This window comes from Nicotiana sylvestris, chromosome 1 (genome assembly GCF_000393655.2).
Source record: "Nicotiana sylvestris chromosome 1, ASM39365v2, whole genome shotgun sequence".
NCBI classification, from domain to species: domain Eukaryota; kingdom Viridiplantae; phylum Streptophyta; class Magnoliopsida; order Solanales; family Solanaceae; genus Nicotiana; species Nicotiana sylvestris.
Genome location: NC_091057.1, coordinates 135,963,369 through 135,975,405, shown reverse-complemented (window position 1 = coordinate 135,975,405; position 12,037 = coordinate 135,963,369). Strand labels below are relative to the sequence as shown.

Genomic DNA, 12,037 nt, shown 5'->3' with positions numbered 1-12,037 from the left:
CAAATGCTTGACGACCCATTTTTGACCATCTGCGCCTAATTCACACCACCACATTTGAAGCTGAAATAGAAACTCTTCTGTATTCGTGGATGGGGGGTTTTGTGTGGTGCTCATTTTGTATCTGAAATTTAATTTAATAAAGTCAAGACTCATTTTGAAAATATACTCTAAAAAAATCATTTTCAGTTAAAACTATTTTCAAGATTTAAAACTATTTTGGGAATTTTTTAAACTATCTTCAAGATTAAATACCTTTCAAGATTGAATACCTTTATTTCAAGATTTAAAACTATTTTTTGGGATTTTTTTTTTAAAACAACCCATTTTATTCCTCGGTTCTCACCATGATTTCATTTAAGCTGGTCAACAAGCATGTTCGAGGCAAATGAATGCACAGGTAGCAAGTAGGATGCATCAGGATGGTCTTTTTATTTCGGGTTCACCTGTCCTAGACAGACCCAACCCCTGTGTTGAGTCTCCAAGGTCAGATGTACATGATGCAAATAGACGTTCCTACTAGGGATCCGGTACATGGCTGAGTTATTCTAGGTAAAAACCTGAGGCATATTGTTCTAAACCTGGCTTACCCAAACGGACAGTTTGAGCCGAAGCGGGGGCAACGTATCGGGAGTACGAAAGTCTACCCGGCCTAGTTACTTGTCCCAACTTCGTCTTATTTGGTATGACTTTTAACAGAAAGGTGGGTCACGCGCACGTGTACACCATAAATTTAGAAGACTCAGAAAGAAGAAGGGTTTCGCAACAGTTTTATATACACAATTCAGATAATATTAAAGCGGTAAAAGCATCATTTAGCACATTAAGCATATATCATGTAAGAATCAGATAATAAATAAAGCCAACTATAACAGTTATTTTAAGCTCGAATTCTTGAACCCTGAACCAGAGATTCTGGGTTCATTCCCCAGCAGAGTCGCCAGAGCTGTCACACCTCCTTTTTACATACCCGCGGGTACAAGGGAGTTTTTTCCAATTAAAGGACAATCGAAACGGGATTGGTTTAATTATTTCAGAGTCGCCACTTGGGAGATTTAGGGTGTCCCAAGTCACCAATTTTAATCCCGAATCGAGGAAAAAAATGACTCTATATTACAGTCTGCGTACCAGAAATCCGGATAAGGAATTCTGTTAACCCGGGAGAAGGTGTTAGGCATTCCCGAGTTCCGTGGTTCTAGCACGATCGCTCAACTGTTATATTCGGCTTGATTATCTGATTTCATATAAATGTGAACTTATGTGCCAATTTTATCTTTTAACTGCTTTCATCATTCACTGCCATTTTTATAGGACTTGCAACGTCGTGAAAACATATCTCGAACCACGTTACATCAATGCACCCGTGGTTATTGACATATCCCGACTCGGTTGAGAATTGGATTTGGGTCACATAAATGTGCACCCGAATTAAGGAGAATAAATTATTAAGACGCGCCTAAAGCGACTAACGTATGGTTGTTTTGGGGAAGGCCGTAAAATTTGCTAAACGGCATGTCCCGAATTCTAAGTATTTTTAATATATATGCATTTAGAGGGCCCCGCAGCTTCTACATTTTTGTTTGTCGAGGCTCGTCTCATTTATTATTAAAAGGAATTTACAACGTCATGGAAATGCATCTCGGGCCACGCCACAATCAATGCGCCCGTGACTAAAGACATATTTCGACTCCGTTGAGATTTGGATTTGGGTCACATAAATGTGCACCCGAGTTTAGGGAGATAACATTATTAAAGGCGCGCCTAAAGCAACTAGCGCATTATTATTTTGGGGTAGGGCCGTGAAATTTGCTAAACGACCCATCCCGGAATCTAAGTATTTAATACATATATTTTGTGAGGGCCCCGCAATTTGTGTTTTTATTCGGCGAGGCTCATCTCATTCTATTTTTTTTTTTTAATTTAAAAAAAGGATATCCTATAACGACTACGTTTCTTGTCGCGTTTGTCTCTACTAATTGAAAACAGAGATAGTCCTAGTTAATTACATGCTTGCAGGTTATTTACAGCAGGATTCAAAATGCTTTTATAGAATAAGAAAACGTGACTACGCACACGGACAGCTGATTGAACATTACGGGCCCAAATCCAGCTCATGCGGGATGGGCCAGACCTGGGCCACTATTTGTTCGATGCGGGCCTGCTTGGTCTGTTTCGACCTGGGCTCGACCTTCATGAGGTTGAGATTTGCAAGCTTTGTGTTCTTTGTTCTAAAGTATGGTTTACCAGTTATATAAGACAATTTATCAGAAGGGAAAGAACTTAACTAGTAGTGGATAGTTTTCATGCTTGGCCTACATTACAAAATATACTACACAATTAAACTAAGTCTAAGATACAACCTATTGCATTGGGAATATTTTCACCTAACAGCATACATATATAAACTAACATTCAACTAATCTACATTGATATATACTAGGCATGCAGGCTACTTCTATTATCCGAATAGGAATGAAAATCTATTATCCGAACAGTACATGATATTTAATGTAACAATCTATGTATAAAAGTCATTCTTCAGGTCTTTTCTTTTGTATTCATGCTCAACTTTCCAATTGCATTGACAGTGTATTAGTCGTGTACCTGGTATAGAGAACAAAAGAAGGAAAAGGATCAGTTGAGTGATACACAGCAAGCACAGCAGCAGCAGGTAAACAACACAACACAGCAACAACCAAAACAGCCACAATGATGAAGCTCAACAAGTGATCGAGCAATGGACAGACAATCCCAGAAAACAGAGCAGAAAGACAGCAGGAAACCCAAGATATCGAATGTAACAGCAACAGAAAATCCAATAACCACAAAGCTCAGCAAATACCCAGTACAGTTCCGACAATCAGGAAGACTAAAACTCAATCCACAGCACACAGAAAACTCAGTGTAGTAACAATCACAGCAGAAGACACACAGCCTTCTCTTAATGGAACAGTAATAACCCTAGTTAGAATAACTGACTTGGCCAGAACAGCTCAACCAACTTAGTTCCTTGTGCAGTTTTGGACAGTGTTTAGTTAAAGTGTTCTGAAAATTTTCTCTTTGTTTTCTCTTTTTCTGAAGACTAAAAGTCCATCCCCCTTTAAGTTCTGAAAACAGCTTATTTATAAGCCAAACAAACCAGTGCAGTCCAGCTGCCTGGATTCTGCCAATTGCAGACTGCCCATACCTATTAAACCCCATGCCTAAGCATCTTCTTGATGCCAGCCATTTTGTTCCCCACGCCTGGCTGATTCCTTTTGTTCAAGAGTTATGGGTTCATTTAAGTATTCATTTTAATTCTCATGCTCTTATGTCTTGTTCCCCATTGACATTAATTTAATCTTAATTCAATACCCTACTTGTCAGCACACTTAAACTAGGCTTTTTCTGTTCTTTTCGAACCCCATACTACCCTTGTTAAACCTTGATTATTACTGCCCTAAACCCATTGCAGCATCAGGGCATTTTGAACTTCTGAAAGTTCAAATTCAGAACTGCCCTGGACTGAACCTTTTCAGTCGTTTTGCAATGCAAACAAACCCATTTCAAACAATGTCGGGCATTCAGTCAGTGACATGGTTCAATTAGTCATGTGAAATTATTAGCTCATTTGATCAATTAGTCATAGAAAACTAATCGACGACGTTTATCGAGTCGACTATACTAAATATAACAGGTAATAATCAGTCGTTCATATAAACAACACGTACAGGGTCCCGAAAGACTTCAGACAACTTTTGTTCAATCACTGGGAGCCTATATGAGTTAACTTATTTGACGACTATCCTAATCGAACATGTTTATCACAGGATATGTTCAAAACATACACAGAAAACACGACCAAATAAAAGGTCTTTGACAGAGATGGAAGAAATTAAGAAAAATACCAGACAATAACAAACAATCACAACAAAGCATGCTAACAACTTAATTATCACTCGAATAAAACAGAAAGGCAAAGGAAAACTTACCGAAAAATGTCCAAACAAAATTGACCCAAGTCTGACTCAACTTTGACCCAAGTCTGACTCAACTTTAACCCCTTGAGGCCGAACAAACTTTAATCAGGGTGTTCTCACACGAGAACACCTTGATTAAGGTCTATTAGACCTCAAACCCTGTTAAGACTGGCCGGTTTCCAAGGCTATTCGTGTTCTAGGGTTTGGATCTTCAGATCTGGTTTTTTAGGAGTTGTGGGTAGATTCGGACCAAACCAAGCCTAGTTTGGTCACGAGGGAGGTCATGGGAGTGTCTGGTACGAAGATGGTGAGGTTTGGTATAAGTCAGAGTTCGACTCGAATCTTCAAATGAAGATTCGAGATGAAGGAAGGTGATTCGAGGCTAGGGGGTAATAGATCCATGTTCAGGACAGTGAGGTGGTCCTAGGGTGTTCAGGAGGTGGTCACCGGCGTTCATGCCGCCGGGTTCTGGTGAAAGGGAAATCAGGGCGGCTGCTAGGGTTTCGGGGGTTTCAGGGTTTGGTGAAGAAGATGAGGAAAGGGGGGGTTTGGATAGGGGGCGTGGGGTGTGAGGGAAGGCTTATATACGGAGTAGAGGATTGGATCTCGGCCGTTAGATCAGATGATCTCAACGGCTTGGATCCGATGGTGAGAAGTGAGACGGGGTCGTTTGATATTAAAACGGGGTCGTTTGGTTTAAGTGAGGGCTTGGGCTGAACCGGTAGCTGGGTCGGGTTTGGAAACGGGTTGCTGAAGGGGGGTCCTGGGCCGTTGGATTGGCCTGGACGGACGGCTCAGATCAAACGCCTTTATACGGCGTCGTTTGGGGGGGTTTGCCTGAGGCCTGGTTTGGACTGGGTCAAATTGAATTGGTTTGGGCCTATTTTTGGTTTCCTTGGCCCAGACCGATTTTCTTCATTCTTTTCTTTTTTTTCTTCTTTTTTTTTCTAATTTTAAAACTAAAATATGAAAATATTTAAATAGGTTAGACCACACCCTAGAATATTTTTTGTAAATTTTCTTTTAATGACCGAATTATGGTTTAATTACCATGACATACATACTTTGTATTTTGATCGGTAAGATCAAATGCAAAATGGACAGACCCACAAATGACTAAAAGCACATGTCACGGAAAAAACGACAAATTGTACAGCGAGGTCCTTTGTCACTATTTTTGTTTTTCTTTTGGAGTGACTGTCCGTGAAGCAAAAATCACGTGCTTACACTCATAACATCTACCTTCTTATCATGTTAAGCACCCTAGTCTCACCCCAAAAGTACGGGTTATAACATTCCCAACTTACCGACTTTCGACGAAATTTATTTTCTTCGATTCGTTTAGCTTCTAAACTTTACAACCCTCGTGGCACTTGCTGATCATGATCTAAAATATTTGTAACCTCATATTAGAAGATATTCTCTGCCACTAACTTTAGATATCCAGTGCTAAGGTGCTTAAACATTCATAGTTAGGGGTGTTCATGGTTCGGTTTGGATCGGTTTTTTCCTAAAAAGAAACCAAACCAAGTAAGTCGGTTTTTGAAATACTAGAACCAAACCAAACCAATTAAGTCGGTTTTTCTCGATTCGGTTTATGTCAATTTTTCGATTTTTCGGTTATTTATCGGTTTTTTCTTAAATATAAGACATACACTACCAAACACACATTTCGGCGACCACATTTTCAACGTAACATTATAAAATCAATTGCCCTTTGAGAAATCTATTATTTACCAAGGTATATTGATAATAATTGAATCAAATATTGATGAATAATTTAAGGACTCAATTAAAAATATATTATTTTTAACATGAAATAGATTCTTACACTTAACAAAAGAAAACTACCAATTAAACTAGAATGTAAAGGTAAAGAACTGTACTAAAAGTGCAAACAATTAATATTTACTATAAAAAATTTAAAACTTTGTAAAAAAGTATACATATATATAGGTGTAATAATAAATTTAAAATAGCTACCCCTATATTCGGTTTGGTTCGGTTTTTTTTAATTAAAACCAAAACCAAACCAAATTTAATCGGTTTTTAAATTTCAAAACCAAACCAAAAAGTATCGGTTTTTTTGGTCGGTTTAGTTCGGGTTTTCGAATTTTTATGAACACCCATATTCATAGTTAATGTCCACACTGCAAAGTAGATATGAAGTTTGTGCAATGTGTCCACATAAGTGAAGAGTCCAAGACCATGCAAAATCTCTTAGGTGGACTTTTACAACATGAAGGAAAATTTCTGCTTAGTAATGTAATGGGAGGAGTTTTAGGTTCAACTGCTAAAATGCATTGTAGTACTCCAATTCATTCAAGTGGAGGCTATGGCGACACAGTCATATAATGCTGTCATATATTAAGCTTTTGGTGAGTAGAGTTACCCAATACTTGTGCTCGTGAGAGATAACAGGTACCTGGTAAAATAGTTGATTTGTGCACATGCTAGCCCCAAACACCATTCGGATTAAAAAAATGGTAACACACACTGCGTATATATAATGCCTGCCATATTGGACCCTAATCCCACCTAATCCTGCAACCTCTTGCCCTCAATGTCTTAACTATTTCAGGTGTAAGATGTAGGCTCAGGGAGGCAACCACCTTAATTTTTTTCAGCCGAAAGCAGCTAGCCCGAAGAGCAACTTCAAGGCCATTTGTTGATACATTGAAAAGGTTTACAAGTTTGGCATCCTGCAAGCGCGTCAAGTTCCCCATCACCATGCAGAGGCCAACATCCGAGATCGCACAATGACTCAGATTAATCTGCAATCAAAGTTTTATTTCAGCAGTTGTAAACAAATTCAACTGACAAAATTTGACATACAGAAAACAATTCAGTATCAAGTTTGCATTTCTACAAGGATCTAATATGAACATGAATAACTGACAACTTCAAGATGCATTTCAAATGCATCAAATTCATTCTCTCTTCTTAAGAAGAAGAATTAGTGCTCAAATTTTATCCTGAAGAATGAGATTGCTCCATAATTACGTGCAGGAAAAATATTTTGCTGTACATACAACTTTATAAGATTTAGATTAAAAAGAGCAAAAGCACCCGTAAACTGTGTCATAGAGCTTTGGAACATATATCATTTCAACACAACTTGTCTCCAGTGAAGGTGAAAATGATGATTTTGAAGTTCTTGCCCAAAAGAACACAAGGTGCTCCATGCATAAGCCTCTATTCCCATTTAGGAATTCAAGGACGCAAAAGAATGGTATGTACCGCACAAAAATGTACCTTATTTACGAATACATGTGAACTAACAACGAAAATATAGGAGAAAAATGTGTTGCTTATACCATAGCACGCATAACCAAGTCAGAATGCACAGACAAGTATCAACACCAAGGGTGCCAAAGACAAGCTACATGCATCTAGCTGTACGTGTATTTTACCATACCATTTGTACAAACTGAGTCAATTCCGGCTAATATAACTTAGTGCACTTGACATGAAAAGGTCTGTATTACTGAGGAACTAAATGATTATGAGCTTTATTTCGAACTCGCCAAGTTAAACAAGTATTTAACCCAGTTAAATCCATAAGAGATTGTTCATTCAATCACAAGAACATAGAGCAATAGCAAGGGCAATTATCAAACCTGATGAATGCTCATTTCAGTCAAGTACATATGATTCTTGAACAGACAATGAAGATAAAAAAAGTCAATCAAGCATGTTTTAACTTTCAAGTTGAGTATGACATCCGTTTTTCAGAATAAATAATGTGCCACATGCCACAAAGTTGTGAGTTGATTCTAACAGATGACCTGGTTGAAGAGTGCAGTAACCACCATACAGATACATACAAGAATGATGTTAACAGAGACGTCATGTTTGAACTTGTTTGTTTGTCCTTTAATTGAAGTTCAGAAAATCAAGTTCAGTTGATTCTCAGATGATCTCTATTTTACACCCATGATAAGGGAAAATGAAGTTCTTCAGTAAGTGTATCTGATGACTAATTGTGTTTGGTAAGCTCAATATCAAGTTTGAAACCTGATTTGTCACACAAAAGTTTGTTCGTCTATCAAAAGGGAGTATTAACAAACAAGAAGCATGGACTCTTTCAGAAACTAAACCTGAGTTACAAGACATTAAGACCAATGAGTCTCAGCTAATTTTACACTACTTATGGAAACTTCTACAGGAAATATATTCCTGGCAGACTGGCACCTATATAGAATGTAATTGCGGACCAAGAAAGCTATGTTGTATCAAACAGATTTTTAAACAGGATTGCCACTCTATTACTGTTCTCAAAAATTCGAGAAAATGATAAAGACTGACCCAAAGGTGTAATTTTCTTATCATTTAAGCATTACTAATCAACTGGTACTGCGGAAAGCACATGACAATGACAGCATCATCAATTACAAAGAAGTAGAGAGAGTAGTCCAAGATTCGGCAATAATACCTGTTGTAAATTCCTAGAGTAATAAGCAAGAGCCATGAAACCCGAATCATCGATGTTAGCACAGTCTTTCACATCCAATTCAGCAAGTCTCTTGCATCCAGTAGCAAGTGCTGTTAAAGCCGTGCCTGTAACATTCCAAAGACACCGCATCTCAAGGTTATAGAGCTGTGGTAGATGGCCAAGATACTCAATCCCTTTATCGGTGACCTCACTGCAGTAAGACAAGTTTAACTTCTGCATCCTTTTACAACCACTTGATAAAGCATAGAGTCCATCATCACCAATTCCTTTGCACCTGCAAATGGTTTTCAAGATATAATATAAGAAGACATTCTCAAATTGACGGGATAAGTTAGGTGGGGAAATAATTTTACCGGTATAGATCAAGTTCATGAATCTCGCTGCAGTTTCTAGCGATATAGTACAGGCCCTTGTCTGTAATGTTAGTACATAATCCCAACTTTAGACATACAAGCTTTGTACATTTAGACAGGTAATGCAGTCCTGCAGAAAACATGAGATGCAACACATATTAGTGCACCTTTAAAGCATACCTGAATTCCTAGCTAGAAATGCTTAACATAAAGTTAAGCCATCAACTGCACAAATTTTGGAGTAACCATATCATCAGAGAGTAACACGAGGAAATTTGAGACATGATTGCACGAAGCTTCAATGTCTTTAAAAGAAGAAAAAAGAAGAAAATCAGATGTCTTGACCTTGAGGAACAGAAAGCCAACAAGAAGCTCAAAACTTAATGAATATATACGAGCACATCAACTTTTCTGTGGATACACATGCATAGTTGGAATGGTGGTGGAATAAATATGTTACAATAAAGAACAAAAGACTTAATGGTTTGAGTCTCACCAGCGTCATTGACTCCAACACAATCAGTAAGATCAAGCTCCTCAAGTAAGGAACAATGCAATCCAAGGCGATACAGGCTCTTCTCTGTCAGCGAGTTGCAGCACTCCAACTTGAGGCACAAAACACTCCGGCAAGAATCTGTGATAGCTGATATTGCATTATCTGTAAGATCGCCACAGCATGTGAGATTCAAGACTTCTAAATTAACACCCCCTAATACCAGCTGGAAAATGCCCATGTCAGTCACTCCTTTGCATTTGCCTAACCCTATTTCAACCAAATACTTGCAACTGAAATTAATGATCTTGAAGAATGATTCAGAAACTGGTGCTCCATCAAGTATGAGCGTTTTCAGATTCTTTAGGTCCTTCAGCTCTTGGATGACTTTAGTAGGAAACTCCTGGTGCATCAAGATTCTCAATCTAAATTGCAGAACCAACATCAAAACTCCATAAGGAATAATTCAAAATGTTCGTTCTAACAATGAATTTACTCACACTGAAAGAGTAACTAGCGTGGATTTGTAGCATCGAGGGATGTCCTTTGATCAAGAAAGCTAGCGCGGATGAGCTTAGTCTGTCACACCTTGATATATCCAGTGCCTACGATCAGACAATTTTCCGAATAATTATGACAACTAAGTAAATTACACAAACCTAAAGACAATTTTGCGACCAGTTTTTCTCAAAGGTAAAGTAGCCACAACATAGGCTAAAGGTTTGAGCTTTAGCATACTGATTTCATATATCCATGGATAGATAGCTACCAGGAAAAGTCATCTACCATAATTTCCAATAAAGCATTTCCTGTGTTCCAGATTCATGAGCTCATTGCATAATCTGGCCATCAGAAAAATGTCATATAGATGAACTGAATGTAGTTTCATCCATGACATTGACGAGCTACTATAAGTTCACAAAAACAAACTTAACTCCATTTTCTACTTCTAAGATAAGCATTTAAAATTCAACAAGCTATAAACGGTTATCTAAGGAGCAACTGCATACACATACAAGGTTTATTTTCAAGCTTAAAATAGGCAAAAGATCACTAGCAACACAGTAAAGGTCAGCTTAAGACAGAACCAAAAACAGCTATCATCTCATACTTTCTTTTTTACAACTCATCACAATAGTTTGCAAAGGTGTGAATCACCTGAAGCGAAAGACACCCATTTCCAAGATAATGCAGTCCTTCATCGTCCACAGCGCCGCACCCAACCATAGCGAAAAACTCCAACTTTTTCATACTGCTTATAGAACGCAGCGACCCGCTAGTAACCTGAAACAAAAACCAAATTAAAACCGCTTTTTATGCTACCACAATAACTACATTTATCTTTATTTGATAATACGACCAAACAGAAGGATAACAAAATTAACCTTTAAATATGAAATGTCGAGGTGCTTGAGTTGTGTACATTTCTTGGACAAAAGATCAATCCCAAGATCAGTAATTTCAAGACACCATTTCAAGCTAAGTATCTCAAGGCATTGACATCCAATTGCAATTTTAGCCAAACCAACATCAGTAACACCCAAGCACCTGTCCATTTTTAAATCCCTTAAAGACCCACCACAAATAGATAAAGCCGCAGCTTCCCTATCACCAAAATCACAGCAGTAAGACACATCAATAGAATCCAAAAAAGGACACGACTTCACAAGCAGTTCCAATCCAGCTGATCTCAGCCCGGTGCACCGACTCAGCACCAGTCGTTTGAGCCTCCTACTCCAATCATAACCCACGGGCAGCAGCATGGAAACAGCAGAGTCATCGATTTGGGGGCAGATGGAGAGGTCAAGGGAGTAAATATTTGGGAATTTGGAGAGAAGTGTTGTGATGAACTCCGGACGAAGGATCTTAAGATGGGTTCGGTGGAGGGAGTCAACTCGGTAGAATGCTTTACATACCAAACGGAAAGCTTTTCGGTCGGAATCATAGGTAAGGAAGGATAGAATACGGATAAGTAGATCCTCATTGAGAAGACAAAGTAAACGAGCAGAATCCATGTAAACAATAGCAAACGAAAACAACAGCAACTATTACTATTACTACTGCTAAAAATCAACAAGTCCGATAGTTTCTGTGTGGATCTTTTGCTTCCTACGAGAAACCACCAAGAAAAGGAAAGGAAGTGGGGTGTATTAGGTAGGGACAAAGAGGAAGAGGAGACGAACGTTGAGAAGAGGTTGAAGGGTGGAAGAAGAAAGACTAGGAGAAATGCCAAAATGGGTCTTACGGACGAAGATGGAGACCATGGTAGAGGGCCGACTTATATTCCAAAGTGAGTATCGGAAATTCTCAGGTGCTATGAGAATTGTGCCAGCGGTGGTGCCATGGTGTGTGTGTTGTCAACTTAGTTGGGAGAGAGAAAGGAAGATAAGCGCAGTGGTGGTGGAGGAGATGAAGATGCATTGATTGATAAGTGATCTGTAAACGATATGTAAACTACACAGTGGCATGGCCTACTCAATATGCGGCCAAAGGACGTGATGTGCCATTGTACCATTTGAAGTTTTTTGTATTCACAAAGTAGTAAATAAGTATTGCAACATGGGTGTAAAAATACGAAACGATTTGTAGAAATTGTATTATGAAACGAACGAGTTGAAATAAAATATGATATAGTTTAGTTTATTCAAAATTTATTTGAGTCAAAATGAATTGAGAAATGATTAAAATTAAATTTGTACAACCCAAATTTAAACAAGTTCAACATTTAACACTTTCTTTTTTAATCGATATCGATGACTCGTAGCTAGAGCTGTCAAAA

At 38.3% G+C, this 12,037-nt stretch overlaps 1 protein-coding gene across 1 annotated transcript; it reads right to left on the bottom strand.

Moving 5' to 3' along the window:
• Nucleotides 1–6,303: 6,303 nt before the first annotated feature.
• On the bottom strand, nt 6,304–11,680 carry LOC104224264 (F-box/LRR-repeat protein 3). Its single transcript, XM_009775878.2, has 7 exons — nt 10,644–11,680; nt 10,417–10,542; nt 9,759–9,863; nt 9,262–9,661; nt 8,766–8,895; nt 8,392–8,686; nt 6,304–6,730 (listed from the first exon to the last, which is right to left on the bottom strand). The coding sequence occupies exons 1-7, from the start codon at nt 11,271–11,273 to the stop codon at nt 6,485–6,487; spliced, it is 1,932 nt and encodes a 643-aa protein (XP_009774180.1). The 5' UTR covers nt 11,274–11,680; the 3' UTR covers nt 6,304–6,484.
• Nucleotides 11,681–12,037: the final 357 nt, after the last annotated feature.

Bases quoted from the DNA above. Each gene is read 5' to 3' on its own strand.
- LOC104224264 (XM_009775878.2), bottom strand. From the start codon at position 11,273: ATGGATTCTGCTCGTTTACTTTGTCTTCTCAATGAGGATCTACTTATC. The intron at 10,543-10,643 runs GTTAATTTTGTT...TTTTTGTTTCAG, and splicing joins TCGACATTTCATATTTAAAG to GTTACTAGCGGGTCGCTGCG. The intron at 9,864-10,416 runs GTGATTCACACC...GTCTGATCGTAG, and splicing joins ATGGGTGTCTTTCGCTTCAG to GCACTGGATATATCAAGGTG.